The sequence below is a fragment of the Eutrigla gurnardus genome (assembly GCF_963514095.1).
Source record: "Eutrigla gurnardus genome assembly, chromosome: 14".
In the NCBI taxonomy this organism is placed as follows: Eukaryota; Metazoa; Chordata; class Actinopteri; order Perciformes; family Triglidae; genus Eutrigla; species Eutrigla gurnardus.
The window spans coordinates 14,717,202-14,743,796 of NC_139937.1; the positions used below are offsets into that span (position 1 = coordinate 14,717,202).

At 43.9% G+C, this 26,595-nt stretch overlaps 4 protein-coding genes across 4 annotated transcripts; 1 reads left to right on the forward strand and 3 right to left on the reverse strand.

The window, feature by feature from the left end:
• Nucleotides 1-1,485: 1,485 nt before the first annotated feature.
• Nucleotides 1,486-4,214, reverse strand: calhm5.1 (calcium homeostasis modulator family member 5, tandem duplicate 1). The gene is made up of 2 exons (XM_084027312.1): nucleotides 3,569-4,214; nucleotides 1,486-2,555 (listed from the first exon to the last, which is right to left on the reverse strand). Exons 1-2 carry the CDS (start codon nucleotides 4,109-4,111, stop codon nucleotides 2,166-2,168), a joined length of 933 nt encoding a protein of 310 aa, XP_083883438.1. The 5' UTR covers nucleotides 4,112-4,214; the 3' UTR covers nucleotides 1,486-2,165.
• Nucleotides 4,215-5,678: 1,464 nt separating this feature from the next.
• calhm6 (calcium homeostasis modulator family member 6) lies at nucleotides 5,679-7,823 on the reverse strand. The gene is made up of 2 exons (XM_084027311.1): nucleotides 7,251-7,823; nucleotides 5,679-6,114 (listed from the first exon to the last, which is right to left on the reverse strand). The coding sequence occupies exons 1-2, from the start codon at nucleotides 7,797-7,799 to the stop codon at nucleotides 5,683-5,685; spliced, it is 981 nt and encodes a 326-aa protein (XP_083883437.1). The 5' UTR covers nucleotides 7,800-7,823; the 3' UTR covers nucleotides 5,679-5,682.
• A 658-nt stretch (nucleotides 7,824-8,481) lies between these two features.
• Nucleotides 8,482-19,076, forward strand: cnot10 (CCR4-NOT transcription complex, subunit 10). Its single transcript, XM_084027185.1, has 19 exons — nucleotides 8,482-8,675; nucleotides 10,486-10,577; nucleotides 12,349-12,510; nucleotides 12,639-12,789; nucleotides 13,607-13,743; nucleotides 13,846-13,929; nucleotides 14,020-14,103; nucleotides 14,366-14,483; nucleotides 14,598-14,747; nucleotides 14,944-15,146; nucleotides 15,298-15,419; nucleotides 15,588-15,767; nucleotides 16,247-16,327; nucleotides 16,433-16,546; nucleotides 16,653-16,783; nucleotides 16,866-16,898; nucleotides 17,634-17,761; nucleotides 18,102-18,177; nucleotides 18,643-19,076. Exons 1-19 carry the CDS (start codon nucleotides 8,660-8,662, stop codon nucleotides 18,801-18,803), a joined length of 2,223 nt encoding a protein of 740 aa, XP_083883311.1. The 5' UTR covers nucleotides 8,482-8,659; the 3' UTR covers nucleotides 18,804-19,076.
• An 852-nt stretch (nucleotides 19,077-19,928) lies between these two features.
• Nucleotides 19,929-26,277, reverse strand: tcaim (T cell activation inhibitor, mitochondrial). Its single transcript, XM_084026560.1, has 11 exons — nucleotides 26,216-26,277; nucleotides 25,058-25,158; nucleotides 24,381-24,513; nucleotides 24,136-24,286; nucleotides 23,801-24,056; nucleotides 23,423-23,545; nucleotides 22,883-22,980; nucleotides 22,418-22,509; nucleotides 22,097-22,329; nucleotides 21,411-21,542; nucleotides 19,929-21,082 (listed from the first exon to the last, which is right to left on the reverse strand). The coding sequence occupies exons 2-11, from the start codon at nucleotides 25,120-25,122 to the stop codon at nucleotides 20,857-20,859; spliced, it is 1,509 nt and encodes a 502-aa protein (XP_083882686.1). The 5' UTR covers nucleotides 25,123-25,158; nucleotides 26,216-26,277; the 3' UTR covers nucleotides 19,929-20,856.
• Nucleotides 26,278-26,595: the final 318 nt, after the last annotated feature.

Here is a 26,595-nt window from a genome sequence, read left to right on the forward strand (position 1 = left end):
TGACTAGAATAGTATTCTTAAAGGTTTCAGTGGAGAAGTTACATCTGTCTTCAACACTGCAGTACGTCTGAGTGATGAAGTGGGTTTAAAAAGTAAAAGTCTGCATGATACTTCATGTGTTCTTTGTCTGATGACAAGACTCAATCATTGAAGGGCTCTTCACATTTTCTCAGTTAGTCATCTCAACAAGAACATCCAAATACAGTGGTGGTGAATGGAATCCCTCTAGGACCTCAATCCCAGGTCCTCCAGGTGTGGTAGCAGTCATCCACCACCCGAGGGTGCCACAGAACAAACTGACAGTCACGCTGTGGGGAGATGAATCAGGAAAAGGAACCTGAAGGTGAATGTGGACCACCATGAGAGCAGATGGATACCTCACATAATGAATTATTGTCATGATAAACCTGATGGGATTATCCAGATTATTTACAGGTTAGCATGCAGCAGACACACTATTTATATATTGTATTAAATTGATTGATTAAATTCCTATAAAGGGTTGTTCTGCAAATTTGGGATCACTGTACTAATGTTTGGACTAAGAGTGTCTTTTCTGTGCGAGTGTCACAGTCCAAATAACCTCAGACAGGCACCAGATTCAAAGGATCCAGGATATGCTAGACTCCCTGGTAGCTCCTGGTTTTCAGTCACTGATGAGAGCAAAGCATATCACCAAGGGTTCCTGGACCCTGCACAGCTTTTTAACCCCTTGGGGCCTGTACCTTTCCTACATATATTTATTCAAAACTGAGGGCCACTAGCCATGCGTCCGTATTTGATGAGTTGAGAGTGAGAATTTGTTGCCCTGAAAAACTCCTAAAGTCAAGGTTAGCCCACTCTGAAATGCACCAGGTTTGTGTCACTGTGAAAGCTTTAGCCTCAGGCTAACAGCTCACTCAGTGCAGTGTGCAAAGCCTCTATGTCTGCTACCTCTGCCTTGGCAAGTCAAGCTGACACTTGATTATTTTCGAGGCAAGTCACAACTTATCTGAAACAAGCCTGTTTACTCATAGTGGTGACTCCCGTGGAGGTGGAAACATTGGAAACAGATCTAAAACTGACATCAGACTAGAATTCATGACCAGTTTAATTCAAAATAACACCAGAAGGTTTATAACCTTTTCCAGGTTAATAATTCATCAAATGAATGCAACATATGAGAAAAAAATGTAATTTAATATATAGGCTATATTTTTCCTTTTATTTTAGGACATTTGGGATTCAGGATGGAAAGCGAAATTTCAACACATAAAATAAAAAAATAAATAAAAAAAAAACCAGCCTTAAGGTACCGCCTTGTCTCATACGCTGATGTCGGACACAGTTCCCATAGAAAAGCTGGTCCAGGCTTGTTTCAACCCCTGAAATGGAGTTTGGCATAATGCATTTTATGAGGATTATAACTTTAATGACACACAAGGATGCAAATAAATGCTAAAAGCTCAAAACGGAGGACCCAAATGCAGGACGCCAGACAGGCAATTAAATTGAAAAAGCTTTAATAACAAAAGTTGGTTCCCCAATAACTGACAGATAATGACATTGATTGTGCTTCACACTTTTAACAGAAGAAAAAAAAAACGCTTCTTCCTTCACTGTCAAACATGATACAGCATACCATACAAAGGCCTGTTTAGACGGTTAGCATGTTTACCAGGGGCGTAGCCAGGATTTAAAAAAAAGGGTCCAAGTCCATGTCTGACTTGCTCACCTGCTATGATCAGCACTTAGTGTTATCAGTTAAAACAATAGCTGGTCTGTTTTAAAGTACACAAACCACCACGGTCCTGGAGGTTGCTACAATCCCCAATTTATCAGAAATAAAGGTCATGACCTCACTGTTTTCAGTTGTAGCTACGGCCCTGACTGCAGCTTCTTAATGTTAATTACTTACTTTGTGCTAGTAATACAATGCCTCAAATGCATGCAGTGTTACGGAGGTAGGGAGAAGTAGTGTGTTAATAAATTAGTGGTTATGCCATTCATTAGCTTAGTGGTTCGAGAAAGTCGCACCATTGCAGTTTGGCAATCGGTCCATTCTTCAGAGTATACTGACAGGGCAGCGTTGAGGGACAGCTTATCCTGAGTCAAACTTGCACATACAACAGACTATTGAGTTACATACCAACAGTGATGACAGTGTCACCACCGTTTGCCCTTTCTCAGTGCATCTCTATCCCATGGTCGTAGTCCAAAACAGGTCTCTTCTCCGGCGTGAAGTCCCTGTCCGTCCTCTCCACGTACCGCTGCAACGTGCTGTAGTACTGCTCACTCCTGGAGAAGGTGTAGTGTGCAGAGATCTCCTCCCATGCCTTGTGGTTGGGGAAAGGGAACGGCTCAGGGTCCTTGTTCTCAAAGAAGCTCTGCAGGTTTCTCTCTGCCAGTTTGGTAGCGTAGTCCAAAGCGAAGCTATCGAAGCGCTCCTTCTCCTTCTCCACATAGCGTTTCCAGAATGTGAGTTGCAGGTAGCTGACCTTGGAGCGACAGTTTCTGCAGCAGGTACCCAGGAGGCCCCCGACGGCAGCAATGATGATGATACACCAGCCCAGGATCTGCAGAGGTACCGTGAACATAAATGTGCTTTAATGTTCAAAAGACATTCTTTATCTCATACTGTCTGTTTGAATATACCTGGAGTCACCCTCAGTCTGAAAAGTTTGAGCGCCTCCCTCTTTAAGGGCCCCTCCCGACTAAAGCCCAGTATGCTCTGATTGGCTTAAAAATATGAGCCTTCATGTGAAACAGGAAGGGAAAACAATCTGAAGGCCTTGTTGAATTCCATGTTGAATGATGATGGGTTGTCTTATTTCACAGTGTGGTTTTGGTAGGCGCTCCAGACGCCTCCTCGCCATGTGCAACGCCACTGCGATATGAGTAATGCAATTGTAGTGCAAAAAGAACTCTCTAGAAAAGTCAGCCTCATGCATTAATCAGTACTAACATGCTGAAGTCATGTGATGTTTTCACATGATGGTTTGTCCCACAGCCTTAGAATAGTTGCAGAATGTCGTCTGTGGCTCGGGGGGGAGCTTTTTGGAGTCTGGACAAATAACCCTCCCTGATGATGTCATAGTGATGTGATCAGGGTTTGGGCGTTTACAAAACTGGGAGGATCTAACAAAACGACCTTCCTTTTTTGTCTTTTAGTATTTTGACCACATAATCAGCTCTGTTGCAGATTTCCAACAATGCACTGCTTTGGGTCATTTTTGTGGCGCTGGAACAACATTCAGAGAAATATCTATGAAATATTATAATTACCACTGATACACAAACAGCTTCTATTCACATGATGGGTTACATTATATTGGTATTGGCATTTCAACAATACCCATGCCTATGACAAATCCTTGGTTTTAGTCCCTAGAATGGATCACTGGATCCTACATTTCCCTTAATGCAACTGGATAGCATCTTTCATTAGACCCTCTGTGCCACCATGATCTTTTGTAAATTTGTGTCTCCCTATGACATCATCAGGGGTATTTTCTAGACTTGATGAAGCTCCTCCAGATCCACAGGAGAACTGTGTGAGTAGTTTAATCCTGTGTGGTGTTTATCTTACCTGTGACTGGGCCCTGAACATTAGCAGCAGCTCCATGCGCTCATCACTGGACAGCTTGGACCGGTCACAGGGCACCCGGGCCAGCTCCTCCCGGCACTTCATGGTCTTGTTTTTACAGAACAGCTCCACCACCACATTGTCATCGAGACCACTGACGGCACACTCATAAAAGGTGCCATTGAGCAGGGCCACCGAGAGCCACATTATAGGAGCCACGCAAGCTCCGGAGAAGATGCTCATGAATGCCCTGAAGCAGCCGAAGCATTTCCCCCGGGGGCACAGCTTCATGGGATTGAGGCAGCAGCCAGTGTAGAGCCTCCACAGCCTGGTGCTAAAGAAGAGACCTAAGACCAGCAGCACCGCAGCCGGGCCCAGCAGGAAAGTCAGACCGTAGGCGAAGTTCTGGTCGTGGTTGCACGGACACTGGAAGGAAACCATGGAGAAGACTCGCTCCCCACCGATAGTCAGGAGAGCCATGAAACTGTAGCCAATGGTGGCTTTCTGGTTCATGAAGAAACGCAGGACAGTCTGAAAGCTATCCATGGTGTCAACTGGGAGGTTTCGGACGAGCTCCACGAGAAATCAACCGAAGTGAAAGACAGAGAGCCGAGTTACTGTGCAGCCTGCAGTAATTCCCTGTCCTGTGTTCTTTCTCAGCTGAAGACAAAACACGTTCTGTGCCCCTCCCTTGGACCGGCTCTTTTCTCTCAAGACTCCTCCTTCAGTCCATCTGATGCTCCCTCCCACCCAACGCCTCTTCATCTACTCCGTCTCCAAAGGAAAATCCCTGCTTCTCTGCCACTAAAAGGGAAAGCTTTAACAAGCCCCAGCTGCTAAAAGTTACAGCTTCACTCTGTTCACATCCCTCTTTACAAGCTTCCCTCTCCAGTTCTAGATGTGGTGATGCAATCACTAGTGGAAAATCCTGTTGGTCTAGTTTTAACAAATACCAGTCTGCGTGCGCTTGATTGTGACCGGAATGCAACCGTTTTATAATTGCAAAACAAACAGACAAAAAAACACAGCAAAGGAAGTGAAACAGTGTCACGCTTCTGTTTCTATTCACTTTTATATGAATTGATATGAAGGAGGACAACTTGACTTGTTTCTCTTCATGCACAAACATTCACCGAACACAACAAACAGGTCTCAGATGTGCAAGGTGGCAGCGTGCGTTCAACGAGCATGACTTTTTTTTAAAATCTGGAGCGACAAAATGGGCAAAAGAAAACAGAATACATGCAGAAAAGCATACAGAATAAAAAGAGCATTCTTTAATGGTATTTAAATGCTTCCATAGAGAACATACCATTGTTGCAAAGACAGAAAGAAACGGTCAGCATCAGCAGCAGGGTGGAGTGAGGAAGTGCTCACATCCTCTTGGTGGGTTTTCTGTTCCATTACCATAAGTACACCACCTACTCAAAGTACACACGCACACACACACACACACACACACACACACACACACACACACACACACACACACACACACACAGTGCATTATACAGGAAGTGGTGAATCTTCCTCTACGCATTCAATGTATTTGAAGCACATCAGTATCTGCTGCTACAGTAACACCATCATTAAACTCATAAGTCTGTCTTTTTGTGTATAATGATGGTGTCACAAAGAAATGAAGAGATATATATTTTTTTTATAAACAATATATTTTTTTATTACTGTTGACATGTCAGAATTTCCACTAAAAGTTATTATGAGGAACTTTGATTTTATGTTGGTTTTGGTGGCCGCTGTGAACAAAAGTGTTAAGGTTTGGGTTTTGGTTTTTTCGAGCACCAGATTCCCTTTAGAAAACCTCCTTTTGACATTCTGCCCCACGAAGTCCGGGTTCTGGTTCTCCCATGCCAATAATCAATAATCCAAAATCCAATGGATTGTTCAGGCACTGTTTCTGCAGTCCGGCAGCAGTGCAATGGAAGTAGTGACGTGGTAAACATTTCCTTTTTAAACCAACACAGACATAGAAAACAAGCCATATTGTCTGTGTCTAAATTGAGTGTGCGCGTCCAAATTTGCACAAGGGCTAATATCCACTTTGCCTTTTTTCGTGTGAACATACACACACAATCCCTTGATGCTGAAGAACCTCATCACATTGCCCCGCCGCAACCATCCACAAAATCGAGCACAGCAGGGGTGTTGTAAGCAGACCCGCTCGACTTGACCGAAGCCATCCTCATCATCCCGTCGGTCTCCTGAATGCTCTCCACGTACTTGTGCAACGTACTGTAATGGAGGTTATTGGTGCTGAACTTGTAGAGGGAGGAGACCTTCTCCCAGTCCTTGTTGGTGGGGATGGTGATGTCTTCAGGCGGCGTCTGGTCAAAGAAGCTCTTCGTGTTCCTCTTGGCGAGCTGTTTGGCGTGTTCAGCAATGCATGTATCGAACATGTTGCTCTCCTCCTGAGAGTAGGCTCTCCAGAACTGGAGCTGCAGGTAGCTGATGGGGGAGGTGCAGCGGGCCAGACAGTTCAGCAGCAGGTTGGACAACATGATGGAGGCGATGAGCAGCCAACCCAGGATCTGTGGTCACACGCAGCATGGATTTAGATTCAGTTTGATCTCCGTCGCACATTAAAGGGATGGTTTGGAGGTTCTGAGGTTTGTAAGTGCTTCTCCCGCAGCTTAAACTTTCTGTAACACGGCCCTTTTCGACAGTGAACTAAAGTTGTTATCTGTGCTGTCTTTAAAGCCACCACGCTCCATTGACACAAACAGTAATTTTACCTCGCAGTAAACTCGAGTTGCTTTTCTATCACTGCCTCATCAGTTAGTTTGCGTTAGAGTGTGATTTTGTGATTAACCTTTTAATGGTGCACTGTGAGGATTTACCGACATGATCATTTTTCAACATTGATTGCTTTTTGCTCCACGGCAACATGTTGGAGATCTATACGGAGCTGGGGGCTGGTCCTCCCCCATGGACTTCTACTGCTAATATTACTACTACTATAACTACTATGCAAGCAGTTTTTTCTCGCCAATGTCTGAGATAACTGTTGTTGTTGATATGACACTATAAATAAAATTTAATTGAAAATTAAATTGAATGTAATGAGAATTTGGTAAATATATTGTTTTACAAGAAGATGGCCCGAGATCTAACTAAATAGTTACTAGTTCCTCATTTTTTCCCTAGTGACTAGTGAAAGTGTTGAGTTCCTTATTGTAAAGTGTTACAATCATTACAGCACGGGTTAACAACTTCCTTCATCATTACTGTATCTTTCTTGTCATGTGCCCACCGGCGCTTATGCAGTAAAGGAAGAATGTTTTTTGACAATTATAAGAAATGAGAACTGTAGGTTCTTGCTTCCTTTATATTGGTGTAATCCTAGCAGGGAAGCATTTGAAGAAAAACATGTCTTCATCTGACTATTCTCAACATTTGTGTATGACTAAAGCTAATCCTATACATGCCATATTCATTTTGCTGCAGTGGTTTGAGGAGTTATTTTCCCTCTTTTTTGTGTGGCCTACTCTGTTTATGATGAAGTTAAATATGCAGCACAAAGTTTTTGAACTTTTCCCCTATAATTATACAGCCTGATATAATATATTACAGTTAAATACTGTATTATCATCACTATATACATCACCCTTCCAAAGCCAACCCCACAGATTGAAGCATCTCTAACTGTTTGATTTGCAGCACTGACCTGAGACTGAGCCTTCAGGTTGAGCAGGACATCGTTGCGGACCGTGGACAGGCTTGCATCGATGCCCGTCCCGCAGGGGAACCGGTGCAGCTGCTGCTGACACTCGACCTGGGAGCTCTTCTCTGTACACAGGTACGCGGTATACGCGGTCACGTTGGCCCCGGTCATGAGACACTCGTAGTACTTCCCGTTGAGCAGAGCCACGGCGATCCAGGTGCAGGGCGCGACCAGCGCGGTGGTGCTGATCCGCCAGAGGACCGTGAAGGCGGCGACCAGCCTGTTCCAGCGACACAGCGAGGCCCTGCGCTGGCACAGACCCGTCAACAGCTTCCACGTCTTCTTGTTGAGGATGTAACCCAGAAGCAGCAGGGCCAGGGCGGGCACCAGCAGGAACACCATGCCGTAGACGAAGTTCAGGTTGTTGCAGGGGCAGTTGAAGACCGCCGAGGAGAAGATCTGCTCCCCCCCTGCTGTGAGCAGGGCGACCAAGCCGAAACCCAGGCTGCTCTGTTTGCTGGCAATGTCCAGAATCAACCTAAACTTATCCATGTCTCTGACTGCGTGTGACTGACATGCACACTTTCACTTCCACTGTTTATTTGTGTCTATAGTCACCCCCCCCCCCCCCCCCCAAACCACCACCCACTCAAACCACCAGTAGCGTTTACTTATTATTTTAAAGGCAGAGATTGCTCTTTGACAATCACTCATGATTCGATTCCTCCTTTTCGAAATGGATGATGTTGATGGGGTCCCCAGTTATGATTTTGAAACTTCTAGTGGAAGAGAACAAGCTGTGTGTGTTCTGCAGGTCATTGAGCATGCAGCCAGAAATGAGCACCCAAAATATTGTGCAGCTTTGTGAAGCAGTATGTGAGTTTATCTCCAAATGTGGTAAAAACAATTTATGTCTGTGTTAAACTAAAGGATGAAGTTTTCCTTTATCCTTCTTAAGCTAAATTCACTATTTAAAAATCCTCTTCAAACAGCTGGAAAATGCATAAAGCTGAAAACAGGGAGAATGCTCTTTTCAGGTATCTGTATGCTTTTATTTCTTTATAATTGCTGCACATTGAGAGAGAAAAAAAATAAAGAAAAACGTACTCAAATCCCCTGTATGCGCACGCACACTCGGCCAATAAAGGTGAATCTTTTCCTAACACATCCGCGACAGCAGGGGGCGGTGTTTCGGTTTAACACGTTGGTTGCAAGCTGTCACTAAACGACGAAGAAGAATCTGTTTAGAGCGGACAAGACAGATTTCGGCTAGCCATCTTCTGTGTGAAACACTGGAGATTAAGCATTCGCGTATAAGTATAACGTTTCATCCGCCAGTCAACGGAATTTAGACGGATATAGTCTAAACTACAAACAAAGGATTCCTAACTGTCCTTGAAAAGGCCCCAGAAATGGCTGAAAATACAGGTGAGTGTCAGCTAATGCTAGCTGGGTAGCTAGTTATGTTCAATTTGAGCTAGCTTTAACTCCTTGAACGGATTCGTTTTTTTAATGCACTCTGCCGGATTAATAACCGACAATACACTTTGAAGGGAATCACTCATATCACGCACAGTCTTCCATTCGCGTATGCTGTGTTCTGTATCCAAAACCACACAATTTCAGTGAACCCTCTCAGGGCGCCTGCCCCAGTTAACGTTAGCATACACGACATGCATGTAGCCTGCAGACACGTTCAGGCAAAAGTTCATTCAAAAATGTCGCATTCAAGTGTCTCTGTGATTGGGGGGAAACGGCGTTAATAATATTTGGCGTGCACATAATTCACGGAGTACTAAGAATATTCAGCTCAGTCAAACACGCTTCTGCCAACAGCGAGCAGGCTAACTATCAACTAAGTTATGCTAACAGTTAACGTTGGCGTTGTTTGGGTGAACCAGCTCTCCGGCTGAGATGCTAACGCTACTCAAATACATTGATTTGAGATGGATTAAATGCGTTCTGAATTACAACGAGGCTTATGTCAAACGTGACTCCCGATGCCATAACATGTCTGATTTGTATCCGCCGACTGTCACGCCATGTAACCTCAGTGGATACTTTCTTAGCTACACCTGCTTATTAATGCACATATCTAAATAGTCAAGAAACAAGTTGGTGCATGTAAGTGTCAAGAGCTTCAGTTGTTGGTCAGACCCAACATTAGTGACTTTGAGCGTGTCGTGATTGTTGGTGCAAGGGGGTGGCTTGAATATCTGCTGAACTTGATTTTTCACCTCAACAGCCTCTAGAGCTCGCAGAGAATGGTGTGAAACACAGAAAACTTCCTGTGAGCAGCAGCTCTCTGGGTGAAAACACCCTGCGAATGGCCAAAGTGGAAGGCGACAGTCATTTAAATAACCAAGCATGCAGAGGAGCGTCTTTGAATGCACAACAAGAGACTTGAACTGGACAGGTTCCACTCCTGACAGCTGAAAACAGGAAACTGTGGTTACAGTGGGGTCGCCTAAACTCGACAGTGACTCATATAACTGCCGCCTGGACAGACAAATCTTGATATCTGTGGTAGCATCAGAATGTCCCGAGAGTTAACAGTATTGCAAAATCCCCACCCATCTCTGTCAGTGGAATATGATGGGCTGGTTTAAATGTCAGACCTATGGTGACCATGTGCATCCCTTAATGGCTGCACTCTACCCATCTTCTCAGGGCTGCTTCCAGCAGGAAAATGCATCATGATGTCACAAATCATCACACATTGTCTTAAGGTGGTTCCACCAACACGACAGTGTATTGAGTGAGCTGTCATGGCTGTTGTCGAAAGATCTCTGGTCAGTAGAGCACTGATTCCCAAGGACTAGGTCCTGACCCACAGATGGGTCACAGGAGATATGATCAGGGTCACTAAATACATCTTTTATTCAAGATTTGCAGTACACCCTTTGAGCCACATGATGGTGCCTGAATGTTTCCACTGAGATTCAGCATGAATGTTCAGCCAACAAAACTGTGGGACGCGATCATGTCAACATGGAGCTGAATCTCTGAAGAAGGCTTCCAGCAACTTGTTGAAGCCATGTCATGAAGAAATGGGGGGACAAATGTACCCAGAACTAGAAAGGTGTACCTAATAATAATAATAATAAAGTTACAACTGAGTGTAGTGCTTCAGTCAACACAGGCTGGCAACACTGTTATTCGAATTGCATGTTTCGACTTGGTTGGAAACTATTGTTATGTAAGTTTGACTTTTTTCTTTCTCTTTCATTTTGATCAGATCAAAACGAGGCAAAGCATGACCACTCATCATCCCCTGGAGTGACAGACCAAGAGAAAGAAATGGCAGGCAATGCATATGAAGCGTTTGCGGTAAATCACCTACTTTTATAACATACTGCATAATCCAGTCCAACTGCTCTCTGCAGTAACACCATGACACCTATCAAAACTTTATAAATATAAAAAGAAACTGCTAGACCCAGTGTCTACACTTTATTATTATGTTTGAGCAGTGTACAGTTACAAGATGGAGATCAAATCCTTTGCATTTGATTGGACTGCTAAACAGTCAACACCTCTCTCACCTGGGAAACTTTACCCATTTTCAACTGGCTCTGTGTCACTTCAGACAAGCTCTCCTCTCACCGCGCTCATCCGTATACACATGACTGGTTTAAAATCGGCCAAGTTTCCCTTGAATGAATTTAACTGCAGCCACATTGTTTCATAAATGAAAACAAAGTTTTTTCCCACTGATATCGACGCACACATTTCTTTCTATCTTGCCATATCGGTATGTAAACGCCCCTCAATGCAGGATGAGTCATCAAACGTTTTAAACCGGGATTTGATGAAGATTTCAATGTAAAAATATTGGAAATGGTAAGCCTCTTGTAAATATGCTTACTGCTTCTGAAGGATGGTGATAAATTCACAAGTAGATAAATTCACAAGCTGATCCTAATGATTGGCTTCAGGGCCAGCATGTGTTAATGGCTTGTTTGTGGCTTTACTTTAATCACATTACTCTACTCTACCGTGTTTTGGCCACCTCGGCCTGCTAGTGTTGCCGTGCTGCAGCGTGAGTGTTCTGCTGCGGTCTGGTGCGTCACGCATGTGAAAAATGATTTGTCTCGCTGACTGTGCGAAAGCCAAGTTCGTACATACACACACACAAGCTAACTCCTTCTTTCTCAATGGCAAAGAGAAGCTGTGTTCAAAACATTCAGGTAGTGCCTTCTTGTTTCTAGTCAGTGCTGAGCTTTACTGTCATTGGCTAAAGTGACAAACTTTGCCGGTTGCCGGTCGTATCAGCTGTCATTAATGTTAATTCTGTGTAAAAATACATATTTTTCCTCTTACCTGCAGTGCCTTTTTATCAGTCTAGATTGTTTTGTTGTGAGTTGCCTAGTGTTAGAGATTTGGGCTGTCGGAGATGTCTGCCTTCTCTCCAGTGTAATGGAACCCGATTGCACTTGGCTTGTGGTGTTCAAAGCTTTTCTTTCCAGACGCGGTTACACAAGATAATCCACTGATCTTGTTGTGAGCAGTTTCATGTAGGAGCTATTTTCTTTCTACTAAACTACTAGGAAGCATGCATTTACTCATTACATATGGACATGCATGATAAATATTAGACACAAGGCAGACATCTCTCAACAGTCAGCATTTCACACCAAAACAATCTTGGTTGATAAATAGCACTACAGGTTAGAGGAAGAATATGTTCTTTTGATTTAAGGGTGAACTGTCCCTTTTTTAAGTGCAAGCTTGTCAAAGTCTGCTTCCTCTTACCTTAACTTGAACCCAACCTTATCTCTAACCACAACCAGACATCTTTGGCAATGCTTAACTTGACCCTTGCCTAACCCTGACCCCTAACCTATCTGACCCTACCACAATGCAACCTAACACCATGTCCCAACTGTGGAGGGGAGAGCCACTGGAAACACTATTCCTACGGGAAGGAAGCATTAATTAAAGGCTAAACAGACAAAACTGGTGACTGTACACGGTCAAATATCTGTGTGAGATGTTCCTTCATTCCCATGAATGCACACTTAAGTTAATAGAAACTGAATCCCACATCCTCCTGCATATATAGCTCACATATTCCATGTTGCAACTTTGTTCCTGACAGACTGGGAAGTTCGACGATTCTCTCAAACAACTTGAAGCCCTGCAGGAGCTCAACAAAGAGGACTACAAGATCGCCATGAATAAAGCTGTTGCGGAGTTTTACAAGAGCAGTCAAACTACCACAGGGACTCTGAAGCAGACACTAATGGCAATGAAGAACCAGGTAACTGCTGAAACGTGGGTCATGATTTCCTCACGCCTTCAGGTCACGTTGAATGAAGTTCGAGGACAAACAGCACTTTGCTTCGTGGTGTCGTGGATTTCCTCGAGCGTCCTTTCTTTGTGTTGCAGGTTCACACATCATCAGAGGACGTTGACGGGTTGGATGATGTTGAAAATAGCCTGCTGTACTACAATCAAGCCATCATCCACTACCATATGCGGCAGTACTCTGAAGCCATTGCCATAGGAGAGAGGCTCTATCAGTTTCTGGAACCGTTTGGTATGTTGTGGTGCTTAACATGGGCTTTACTTAAGTGTACCGGTGATGTAATTGGATAATCAGTTGACCCTTTGCCAAGCCCCGCCCCCTCGCTGCTACTTTGTCAATCCATCAGAGCAATGTGGAGCATACACTGTCACAAAGTGGACCCTGAAGAAATATGATCAAATATTTTGAAAAACCTTAAAGCAGCACATCACCTGGTGGTCGAGACAGAAGTCAATGAAAATAAGGAACAAAGCTATTACTTGATGTGCAAACGTACTTTTGCTAATGTTAGCTGCACAGGTTATTACGTAGAAACCCTGAGTTTTAGAAAGGTTTATCTCCTTCCACTCTCTCCAGGTAGTGAGTTATCATCATTACACAATGTTTAAACATCTCCAAATCCACAAAACCAGTCTGAAAAAGAAGACATTCTGAAACAAAGAAATGACCATATCTAAAGCAGAGCCAGATAGTCGACAGGAAGATGATACGCTAGTCTGCATTGTAGGGCGGGACTTAGCGAAAGGTCACTTGACTTGTTGAGCCATAAATATTGAAAGATGCTGTGCTGTGTGTTTTGGCTCTTGAAGCTCTGCCAAACGGGTGTGAATAATAGAAATCAGCACTTGGACGTGCAAGCCAAAGGTCCCATAACCTAATAACCACTAGTTTCAAGTCTTTGAGGCTTGACTTGACTCTGACCCAAAATAATGGCTAAATTTACAATGCGTGCGTGTCAGCAATGGAATAGTTGGCACAATGTGTAAAGTAACAGGGTTTATGGGAAATGTGGTTTGGCATGGAGTCATTGTTTTATTTGTCCTAGCAGAGAAGTTTGCTCAGGCTGTGTGCTTCCTGTTGGTGGATCTGTACCTGCTCACCTTCCAGCCAGAGAAGGCCCTCCATCTACTGGCTGTGCTGGACAAACTCTCTGTACAAGGAGGCAACAAGAACGGCAAAGGAGAGGTACGCCGTTGCAGTCGTGTCTGAAGCCACTAATTAAATGTGTCACATCAAGCAGATGTAAGAGCGTGCAGTTTACCGTCTGAGTGTTGTGCTTGATTCCAGAGCAACAGCTCAAACAAAGATACAGCGAACCAGAGAGCAGAGTTCACAGCCATGATTGAGGCGGCCAAATCAAAGATGCACCAGGCAAGAGTTCACAGATTTCAACATCCACTGTTTTTCCGTGTCGGACTCTTCATCCTGTTGACTGGGACTGATTGTTGTTTTCCTTTACAGTACAAAGTGAGAGCCTACATTCAGATGAAGTCCTCCAAGGCCTGTAAAAGGGAAATCAAATCGGTGATGAACACAGCGGGAAACGTGAGTCTCGGTGTCGCTGCTAGTTTTTCACATTGTTCAGACACGATGCAGAAAACATGGATGGAATCACGGAAATTTGATAATAACTCAATAGTGAATTTGATGCACACAACGCTGAATTTGCAGTGTGAAATGAACCTCCACTCACTGTTCATCCAGTACAATTGTGGCATTGATGGCAGGTCGATATTCATGTCATATAATTTCAACTACAGTCCAAGTGTGTGACTCTCTGACCTGTGTCTCCTGTCTTCCCCATCAGTCTGCACCCTCACTCTTCCTCAAGAGTAACTTTGAGTACCTGAGAGGAAACTACCGGAAAGCAGTGAAGCTCTTGAACAGCTCCAACATCGCAGAGCACCCTGGACCCATCAAGACGGGTGACAAACTACTGCACCTCTCCACATTAATGGCTTGCTCTGATGTCAAAAGTCCACACAGCTAGATTGTGCTTGTTGACTGACTGTGCGTGTGTTCTGACTTGTCTCATTCAGGGGAATGTGTTCGATGTATGTTCTGGAACAATCTGGGCTGCATTCACTTTGCAATGGGGAAACACAACCTCGGCATTTTCTACTTCAAGAAGGCGCTGCAAGAGAACGACCACACCTGCGCACAGCTGGGAGACGGCAGCAGCGGGCAATGTGAGTCACAGCCATCAAGTCCTCTCAGCAAGCACTCGTCTCACTGAACGCTGGATGTAACATCTTTGTAGCTTCTTGCTCCTTTTCCTCATCTTACAATGTTTTAAAAAAAAGATGTATTTAGAAACGTGTCGTTATGTGTGGGTCCCACGGTGGTAACAAGTCCCTCTCTTCTGTTGTTACTTCTCTTCTGCAGCTAAGAAGTTCACAGGTATCCCCATGTGTGCTCTACTAGCCAACAAGCGCTACGAGCTGCTGTATAACTGTGGTATTCAGCTGCTGCATATCGGCCGGCCTCTGGCGGCGTTTGAGTGTCTGATGGAGGCCGTGCAGGTTTACCACTCCAACCCCAGACTGTGGCTGCGACTGGCAGAGTGCTGCATCTCTGCTAACAAGGGGGTATGACTTCACTGATGTAGATCTTAATTTGAGTTCAGCTTCGTTACTTAGTTGCATACTTTTTCCTTCCTGTTTTTCTAACCTATTTTTCCTCAGTGACTTTCTTTGAATTGCAGCATACAGTTATTTGATATTGTCTGTTTGTTCCCAGGGGTCTGAGCAGGAGAGCAAAGGTTTACCTTGTAAAAAAGGTATAGTTCAGTCTATCGTCGGGCAAGGCTACCATCGTAAGATCGTCCTGGCATCCCAGTCTACCCAGAATACTATCTACAGGTCAGTGTACATAATTGAATACACATTTCCCCCCAGTCAGACTTTCTTATATCAACTGTATCACTGACCGACTGATATGTAATTAGTTGTCATCTTGCTTGTATCATCCTGATGCGTTTTTTCACTAGAATCATCCCAAGCTGAATGTGTGTGTGTGTGCTTGTACAGTGAGGGCCAGTCAGCAGCTATCCCCGTAGCCAGTATGGAGTTTGCAGCCATCTGCCTGAGGAACGCTCTGCTGCTACTGCCTGAACACCAGCAGCAGGACACCAAGACAGAGAATGGCTCCAAGAGCTCCAGTCAGTCAGGAAGCACCGAGAGCGGCAGTGAGAACAGCGATGCCTGCAGGTCAGACACACACACACACACACACACACACACACACACACACACACACACACACACACACACACACACACACACACACACACCCCCCATACAGCATCTTTCTTATTACCGCAACAGATGTTATGTTAGTGCTGGTTAATTGTGTCCCTTGGGGTTGCCTTGAGATAGGAAAGAGGGCCGGGGAGCGTGAGAGAGAGAATAAAAGGAAAAATGATAAGTCTATTGCCTGATGTTCAACTGGATTGTTTTCCTTTATCATATCGCATTGATGAATAATGAATTATTCTGCATTGATAAATGACTAGTGTGTGTGTTGATATATAGCATTAATGTTTTTATTGTTGAGCAACAAAAGCCGAGGGGAAATAAACCATTTGGCTCAATTAATGGCCTTAATTCACATTCACTTGAATGCACTGTGGTAGACGTTTGATTGTGGCTCAGTGGAACTGGATGTGTGTTCTGGGGATGTCTTGCAGTGGGAAAGGTCAGGAGGCTGATAAGTTCCTGTCTGCAGCCCCATCGTCTCCTCTCAGAAAACAGGAGGTAGAAAATCTCAGGTAATGACTCATTTTCTCTCCTCACACATCCGCTGAGCATTAACTCGTCCCGAGGATCCAGAGGGCTGTACAGTATTCACTGATTCCAACATTTTTGATGTGAAGGTGCTCCATCCTGGCCTGTAGCGCCTATGTGGCGTTGGCGCTGGGAGACAATTTGATGGCTCTAAACCACGCTGAGAAGCTGCTCCATCAAACCAAGGTGTCTGGATCCCTCAAGTAAGTGTTCTGTTGGTGGACCTCATCCATCTGTAGCAGCGTCCTCCTCCACCTAGAATCACTCAGCTGACGGGTTTGTGTTCCTCCTCCTTTGCCGTTATGTCAGATTCTTGGGTCACCTCTACGCTGCTGAAGCCCTGATCTCATTGGACAGAATCTCTGATGCCATCACTCACCTCAACCCAGAGAATGTCAGCGATGTGTCAATGGGAGTGCTGACCAGCGACCAAGATCAAGGTCTGTGGGTTTCACACGTTTCTCTGCAAAGCATGATTTAGGGTTTTTTTGCCCTTAATGCTGGATTTGTTTTTGTTAACAGGTTCTGACAAAGGAGATGAGCCTGTCGAGTCATGTGAGTCCTTCTTTGTTTAAACCTTAATGCGTGATTTTAACTTGAAACAATTCAAAATAACAACAATAGGATGTTTAAACAAGAATCATGTGACATTAAAATGACATAATGCATCCGTCAAAACAATCACGTCCCCTATCATGCAGTTAATATGCAAACAAGGCATTATTTTCTTCGTATTTTTATGGGGGAAAAAAACTTGCACCAAAAACTGGGGCAACATTCTAACCCCGCCCCCTTTTTAGTGGTCCAATCAATGTGATGGATTTGATTTTATTCCCTCTTGTAACTGAACACCACTTAATCATTCTGTTTCACCTGGGGATACACCACGGTACAGAAGCTAAAGCTGCTCTAACTTCCCCTGGGACTTTTGTGACAGCAGTGACTTTTCTTAAACTTTATTTCCTTTTTTATAAATGGCAAAAAAAATATGGATTGAAGGATAAAAAATATAGAACACATGTTGTGATCTATCTTCTACCAATACATTTTGACTTTTGCACTTTACAACACTCGTAGTTATTGAAAATGTTTGGATCACACAAGTCGGAAGTAATCCCACGCTGCCACAGCAGGAATTTAATTCTACAAATGGTATAAAGCTAATAATATTAGTGTAATGTGAGTTGTATTCTGACTGTGACCTCTGAATGAATCCTCAAACTATACTATAAAGAATAAGTTAAAGCATCAAGGATATTTCTCTAATAGTTTGTGTTTGTGTGTGTGCAGCAGGGAAGCAGACCCCCCTGTGTTACCCCAGCAGTGTGACATCAGCTCGGGCCATGATGCTGTTCAACCTTGGGAGCGCTTACTGTCTGAGGAGCGAGTATGAGAAGGCCCGCAAGTGCTTGCATCAGGTAACCATGACAACAGATGCATGACTTCAGCAGGATATTTATTTTAAGGTGGTGTCAGGATTTCTGGTATCGAGTCGCAGTAGAAAATTCTTCCAGGCCCTGTGATTATATTCAAGAACCGAACCTAAAGGTTGTTATATTCATGTTGACAAAGAACTTAAAAAGTGTGAAAAAACTGATGTGTGAAGATGCCAAGTTGCAATCCATGAAAAACAAAACTTTTTCTTTAGCATGAAAGTTCATTCTGGACTTTGGAAAAAGTAGTTTGACTAAACAATCTTTCTTCTACAGTAAAATCATAACTTAAAGTTCACTCAGGGATTTGTGTTGTCTTCATCAGGCTGCATCAATGGTGAACACCAAGGAGATTCCACCTGAAGCGATCCTGCTGGGAGTCTACTTAGAGCTACAGAACGGTCAGACCTTCAGCACACACTCACTGGCACTCTTGAGAACCCCTTTTAACTTGAGGTTATTCCTTTTACAATGTGGGGCAAAATATATAAAAAATGCTATAATCATCAGATCCACTGCTACATGCTGTCTCAATGTTCTTTTAGATACTGTAGTAATTCTACTTTAATAACTGGAGAAAACATTGAAGAACTGCACACTCCCTGAATGTCACTGGATGAAAATATTCAAAGTTGTGTAATCTCACAAATAATGGCTTTCAGCAGCTTAAATTTTCAAAAGAAATGTTTTGCATCTGACGTGATAATTTTGATGAAGTCGGTTGTCGTGGTGACATAATTGTCTCTCTAAACACTGACAGCAGTCTTGTGTTTGGCTGGTCATTCCACTGTGGTTTGTTACCAGTATCTCCTTTTTGTTAAGTATGTGAGTGATGGGTTAAATGGATCTTTGTCATGCGTCTTCAGGAAATACCCAGCTGGCCTTGCAGATCATCAAACGGAACCAGCTGCTGCCCACGGCGGTCCAGAGGGTCTCCCCAGACTCCCGCAAGAAACCCGTCCAGCCCTTGCAGTCCGTCCAGCCCATCCAGCTGCCCTCTTCCTTCACACAAGTTCAGCGCAAATGAGCCTCCACAGCCACCTCTAATCACCCCCCTCCCCCCCCACTCCATTAACAACACACCACCACCCCCCACCCCCGAGGAGCCTTGGTATTTATAAAGCTGCTTTCCCTCAGCATCAGGAGCGGATTGCAATGCAGGTGTGGCTGCTGACTGATGAGGAGAGAAGACATTCAGCTGCACTGTTACCCATGGACTGTGACCAGCGGACTCTTTATTTCCATTCGAATGAGGAATCTGTGTGTTGTTGAACAATGAAAATAAATTTTATTTACTGTATGCCATGTGGGATTCTTGAATTCTATTTTTGCCTGCCTCACGGTGAATGTAGTAAGGACATTTTGGCAACAACCTGAATGATGTACAGAAAGTCATTTGTTTCATTTAAATAAAGTAAAACAAAATTAACTAATAAAAGTAAACAAAATCCAGAACACAATATATAAAACCAGATAGACATGATTTAAACTGACAGGTTCAACAGGACTATTGCTTCCATTTGTAGTTATTGATATGAATTTAAACCCTGCACTATCATTATTCTACTGTGATTTGTGTTTATTGCCAGATATTGATCCAGCTTTGGTTCGCCCCCAGACAGAGGCAGCAGGCTCATTGTGGACTCGGTCCCTTCCTAAACCACCTTCCAGGAGCGGGTGGTTTATCAGAGATGGGATTCAGTTCCATCCATCGTCTACCGCTTTATCCTGTATTCAGGGTTGTGGGGGGGCTGGAGCCGATCCCAGCTGTCATTGGGTGAAGGCAGGGTTCACCCTGGACAGGTCACCAGTCTATCACAGGGCCGACATGTAGAGACAGACAACCATTCACACTCACATTCACACCTACGGGACATTTAGAGTCATCAATTAACCTATCCCCATGCATGTCTTTGGACTGTGGGAGGAAGCCGGAGAACCCGGAGAGAACCCACACTTGGACTGGGAGAACATGCAAACTCCACACAGAAGGAACCCGACCTGGGAATCGAACCCGGGACCCTCTTGCTGTGAGGCGACAGTTCGGATTCAGTTGTGGTTTGTCATTAAGTGGCGTCCGCTCCAGAGCCAGGGAGGCGTGTCGATCTACAGTCCAGTACAATCTCACATGATGGCATAATAAACAGTCCGGTCTCGAACAAGCAGCTTTATTTGAGTTGTTTTACAGCTAGATTACCTTCACAAAGTTCAAACCAACCTCCTTCAAGTGACAGAACCACCATATGAAAACAGGAGAACTCAATATGGACTCACCAGCATCTGAAACGTCCAATGTGCCCAGATGAGCTCCATCCAGTGAAGTGGCCCATCATCACACATTTTTCCTCCGTACACAACGAGCAGCACATACCACACACAGGGTGTTGCAGCTTGGACACCGTACAAAGTCTTTGTTAACGTTCCTGGAATTAATTTGGTGACTGTGCGGAAATTCTGGGTTCAAACTCAATGAATGTGCAGCATCCAAATGTTGATTCAGCTCATTCTGGGTCCGGCTCATGGGATTCTGAAGTCCAGGTGTGAGTGGTAGGGTACTGGAGCCAAACTGGACATCCCAAAAATAACAACAGAAGATTCACTTTGTCACATTGAGGCATCAACCCTCTGAAGAAAGATCATATTGCACCTCTGTCAACCTTTTAGGTTTGTGACCCTTCAAAGCTAACCGACGGCTACCCACTTCTCTTTTTACAACCAAACACTATTTGGTTCTCAGACTTTCACTTTTGATTCCTGAAAAGGATTTTAGAAGAAAAATCTGAATTATCTGAAAGAAAGGAGCACATTTCTCCTCATCTTCCTCAACCCCCAGGTTGGGAATCATTGACCTTCGCTTCTATTTGGCTTTTCCATCAAGAATATAAAGTGCTTGTTGGTAAGAATGAACCACTAAAACATTACTTTTTCCCTTGAAATGTTTCCCTTGAAAATGAACAGACATGAGATCTGCCGTGACCACCTGACATCTACAAAAGGACCCTGTTAAAACTTGATTGGACACCATTGAGCTGCTAGAATGTACTTCTTCCCGACGCTTGGACCGACCGTGTCCCTCTGGCTCAGCTGTTCCAGTCCCAGGGGACACACAGGTCTCCGTCCTGCATGACCGAGTAGTAGTGAGACACACAGAGGTGGAGGCCCTGCATGAGGGGGGAGCGCTGCTCCAGCAGCCTCTTACAGCACAGGATCATCTGGCTGGAGCTGACACTGGGCTCCTTGGACAGACTCCTCAGAGACAGATTCTGGAGACACAGCTTCACCACAGCCTCCTCCTCCGCCTGCAGCCTGGACACACAGAAGGAGAAGCAGTCGGTAACCAAATTAACCAGTATGAGGTGGGCATTAGGAAATAACGTGTTCCCTCTCAAAATATTTGTATCATTTTAAAGCTCTTTCATGCATAATTTATTTGTCAAAGAGTGAAATGACTGAGAACTAAATAGTGTCAGAGAAATAATGGAATATATAACCCACAGCTCTAAATAATGACTGGGCAATGTACATATCGATATCATGACATGAGACTAGATATCGCCTTAGATTTTGGATATTGTTCATATTATTGTAAACAGAAACAATTTGACTCTCGAATATGAGGGTCTGTTTGACTCACTGGTTTTTGCGTTGGGTGCGCTGTCTGGCCTCGGGGGCGTGGCTCTGGAGGAAGACTTGCAGCTTGGGAGGGTCACAGTTGGTGGGGATGATGAAGTGGCCCATCTCATGAAGACTGGGGTTAGAGTGGTCACTGTCATCGACACAAAAGACAACCAGTGATTTTTAATAATGACCTGCCAATTCTCAGATTTTTGTATTTATTTGTTGTTGTACTGCAGACTAACCTTTTTACCACCATCCCAAAAATGAAATGCAACCATGCCTAAGTCAGTGTAAATCATCAAAAACTCTAAATGTTATCCTTTTTCATTGTTAGTGTCATCTATGGTGGTTACTTAGCAATTTAAATGATTAAGAAATAAAAATATTGTATTTTTATTTAAATACTTAAAAGAAATCTTGACATTAGCAGTTTAATCATATATTATAAGCTACTTAAAGTTAGTGTGATGAGGTTAAACAAATCTCAAATATCTATTTTATATTACTGTGAAAACATTTCCTTCAAACTCAAGTTTCTCAGCAAAAACCAAAGATTACATTTGAGCACCAACAACATCGGTCAGTGTGACCACTGTGATCGTCAGCCAATCAGCATCTCTTATGACAGTGTCTTATTTAATGAAAGCAGAGAGCTGTGTGTGTGTGTGACTGAGGTGTTCAGATGACAGTGTGACAGCGTACTTCTCCAACAACATGGTGAGTCCCTGAAGGCTCCTCGGGTGCAGGCGAAGCCGTCGGGACATCAGGCTCTTGTGGAAGGTGCTGAGGGTGCTGTAGTGCTCGGCGATGGACTGGACTGGTCTCAGCCTCTCCACGTGGACCACCTGAGTCCCACCCAGCAGGAGGCTGATCCTCTCCTTCAGCCAGTCTGTCTGCTGCTGCAGGCTGCGATAGCTGGGCAGCTGTTCGAACAGCTGGAGACACACACAGGCAGACCTGGGGTCAGCAAACAACGAGCAGCACAAAGAACATATGGCAGCAGAAGCACCGCAGCTTCATTACTTTGGTCCACTGATGATGAACGTCCATGGTTCCCAGCATGATGTGTCCGGAGGCGTTCATCCCTGACTGGTCAGCAAACACAACAGTGTGTCCTGGAGGGAAGGTGGAGGAGCAGATTAAAGGAGAGTTTGTCCATTCTACTCTACGGGAGTCTGTTTTGCTGATCTTTGGTCTTGTTAACCAAACAACTTGTTGAACTTTCGTTGATTTATTGTCACCAAGCCACTGAGCTTAGAATGAGCCCTTTATATCTTTATATATATGGATCCTCTACATGGAGTCTACCAAGTTGCATCGCCATTCTTCTACAGTAGCCCAGAATGGACAAACCAAACACTGGCAAGAGACAGCTTTTCCTGATTTTGCATTACATAAAGGTCAAGTAGAAGTGTAATATAATATATACTGCTCATTAAATTGCATTCAATTCAAGTGAAGAATCTTACTTTAAGTCTGACTCTTTACCTTGCAGGTTCTTCAGGGCCTCGGGGTTCTGCAGGGACAGTCTGCTCAGACTCTGAAGCTGACAGCACCTGTGGGCCACTCCCCAACTGCGCTGCCACCTGCACACACGCCATCGCCACGGTAACATGTACACAGCTTCATACTAGTGTCTTTAAATAAAGCGCAGTCCCCAGAAGAGGAACGAGCTTCAGGGTTCACTCCTGACTGCTAATCCCCTCACCCAAACTAGGCTGACATGAGTATTAGGGTTGTACCAAATGTCTTCTTTTTTCTTTTTTTTTACATTCAAAGATTGTATTAAGGTGTTCAAAAAAAGCTTTTGAATGCTATTTTATGTCATCTACAAAAAAGAAAATCCTCAAACACAATCGTCACTTTGAATAAAGTGATTAATCGTATTTAATGATAAATCTTCCTTTCTAATTACATTCTCCTCAGCTTGATCAGACAGGCGAATAGACAAGTTCATGTAGACTACAGTGTTGTTAGCTGCTGCCACAGCACCTTGGTTAGTGTTGGGGGCAAACTAATTGAGCGTACCTGATATCAGCCAGATCAAATTTGTGACACAGCTCCTCCTTCAGTCTGTTCAGCTCTTCTCTCCGAGGAAGACTGGCGCTGTGCTTCTTCGTTGCCTCGGGCTCGTTGTTTCTCAGCCACAAGCTGACAAAGAAAAGGCAACACAAAACTACTAGAACAAATTATTATTAAAAACCCACAGATAATTATCCTCAACTCAGTTCCCCACGGCTCTATTGAGCTTTCTAGCATCTTAGTTTCATAGTATTGGTTTTACGGTCCACGACTTTCATGTTTTTTTGCCCAGTAGCTCTCAACAAGTCTTCACCAGTTCAGTTCTACGTTACAGACTGTATGCATGTGAGTCAAGATACAGAGCTGAGGTGCAGTGTAACTAACATGAGTGTAGGCTCCACCCTCCTGGCCTGCTGCAGCTCCTCCTCAGGGTCTCTGAATCCAGTGAAGGTGTAGTAGCTCTTATCCCATTTGATAGGTCTGTAGAAATGCAGCCCCGACTCAGGTGGACTTTTAGGGGTCCCTGTACCCTCTTTCAGACCCTTCATGTGCTTCAGGGGCAGGCTGCAGGACTTCAAGACGGTCACCACTGTACTCATGACGTCGTTTGTGTGCAGGGTGAAACTCACCGGCCGGAACCCTGAGAACCAGGCGAGAGCTTTTAGATTTGTAACGACAGAACTTGCGTATATTATGAGCAATATTAAAGGACACTTTACCCAAGGCGAGGAGGTCTGGCTGCACGTCACTGCTGTCCTTTGTGTCCCTGACATAAAAGGTGAGCTTCATTGGCTGAACTGAGCGTGAGCTGGGCTTTTGCAGGTTGTCCAGATAGCCATTTAGCCTCTTTAATGAATTCTCATTCACTTCCTGTAAAAGACGGCATTGGATGTTACATCAATGTACAATAAAAACAATGTTTTTATATGGATTATAAACAATCCATGACATAAGAGAGACCTACCCGTTCCCTGGGATATTGACCAAAGAAGTCAGGATGGACTGCAAAATAAAACGGTCTGAGTGCATTGACGGCATCTGCCCCTGAGAGAGTTCTCTGCTGGACTAAATGTGTGGCCACGTGTTTCCTCTCCAGCCTGCAGAGGAAAACACATGGAAGTGAAATATTTTTATAGTTCATACAACATGCACAACAACCGACAACTCAGACACAGCTTATGTTAAATGTTAAATTACAGCCATCATCTACACAAATCACACAAATGATCCCTTTTGGATTAAAATGATCAATTTTAAAGCAGATAAGTTTGCATTATATAAGTTTTTTGTACACAGTGCCTATTATTTTCATGCTCAATATTGTATATTGTAGAGGTCATGTATATAGTATTGTAGTTCATCTATTTTACTAATCTTAATTATAAATCTGACTACATACATGATGACATTACATCAATGAGTCATCTGATTAGCCATTTAGTCAAAGAATGAATAAAAGGTGCACAGTTAGTATGTCTGCCCAACAAGTATAAGATGGATTGCCATGAAATTTGTTACGGACATGGATGAATCCTTATATCTTGGCCTTTCATCTAGTATCATCAATTTGAGATTTACAACCAATACCATGCACAAAGCTGTGCCATACAACTTAGAACAACAACAACAAAGCAGTGTTACCTAATGGTGCATCTCAGGAGGGAGTTGACAGACATTGCTGATACTGCTCTTCTACAGATGAGCATTAAATCCTGTCCTGTGCAGCCAGTCCATCAGCAGGCCTGATATCAAAGGACATGTTACCAAAGTGTCTCCCTCCAGCACAGATTTCAGCAGTACACCATTCATTCAAAGGAACTTGATGAGCTTCAGTCAACCAGGAAGACATTAATAACTTCCATCCATCCATCCATCCATTTTCTACCGCTTATCCTGTATTCAGGGTCGCGGGGGGGCTGGAGCCGATCCAAGCTGTCATTGGGCGAAGGCAGGGTACACCCTGGACAGGACGCCAGTCTATCGCAGGGCCGACATGTAGAGACAAACAACCATTCACGCTCACATTCACACCTACGGGCAATTTAGAGTCATCAATTAACCTATCCCCATCCTGCATGTCTTTGGACTGTGGGAGGAAGCCGGAGAACCCGGAGAGAACCCACGCTTACACGGGGAGAACATGCAAACTCCACACAGAAGGAACCCGGGCCGACCCGGGGATCGAACCCAGGACCCTCTTGCTGTGAGGCGAGAGTGCTACCCACTACACATTAATAACTTAAAAATAATAAATTAAAAAGCAAAACAATATTAAACGTTAAGATAATGCGTGAATACACCCTCAAAACTGAATATTAAAGGAACAAGCAGTTTGGGCTACTCTATATTTAGCTGCGGCGTTAGCTTACTAAGCTGCAGGAGTTGCATTTATCCCTATGTATAACACAGAATCCGCTCATCAAAACTAACAGCAAATTAAGGCCAAAGTAAACACTGTTAGTGTATTTTTATTATTATTATTATTATTATTATTATTATTATTATTATTATTATTATTATTATTCATACTGTAATAGCACGTAAGCCCCCACGGAAGTTGGTGTTACTTTAAGTTAAGGGTAAAGCTTCAGCGTTGTTTGTTTGTTTGACTTCTACTCAATGACAGCAACAAAACATGGCTCATGTTAGCTACTCTAGCTAGCATTCAGAGTATTAGCGGAGTGGGGGCTTTGTCGTCAGCTGATACTGTCTAACTAATGACAGGTCGAGGTAAGTTACGAGTTAATTGTGGTTGTTAAATTGGCCACTGACGACAAACTGCAAAGTAACGGCTCTCACCGTAGGAGCGCAAGCTTCTGCGGATTCCGTTCTTCTCCTTCTTCTTCTACTACTTTTTAAAATTATTTTTACAAGGCAGCGGCACTGCAACGCCGTCAGCTGGACTGGAGGGGCGTTGCGTGTTGGTGCTGAGTAGATGGTCTTCCCTAACCTATCTAATTTAGTTTTTCTTTGCTGTCTGTAAACTTAAATAAAATAAAATATGCTTTCTGTAGTAAAACAGCAGAACCTGACATGTGACAGATAGCGACAGTATGACTTTTTTTTTTTAGTGTGACTTTTGACAGCTGCTAAATCTTCCTATGACGGATGGCTTTAGGTGGAAAATATATCTCTTTCCAGCTGGTGGCGCTGTCGTATTGTTTGTGCTCAAGTTGGTG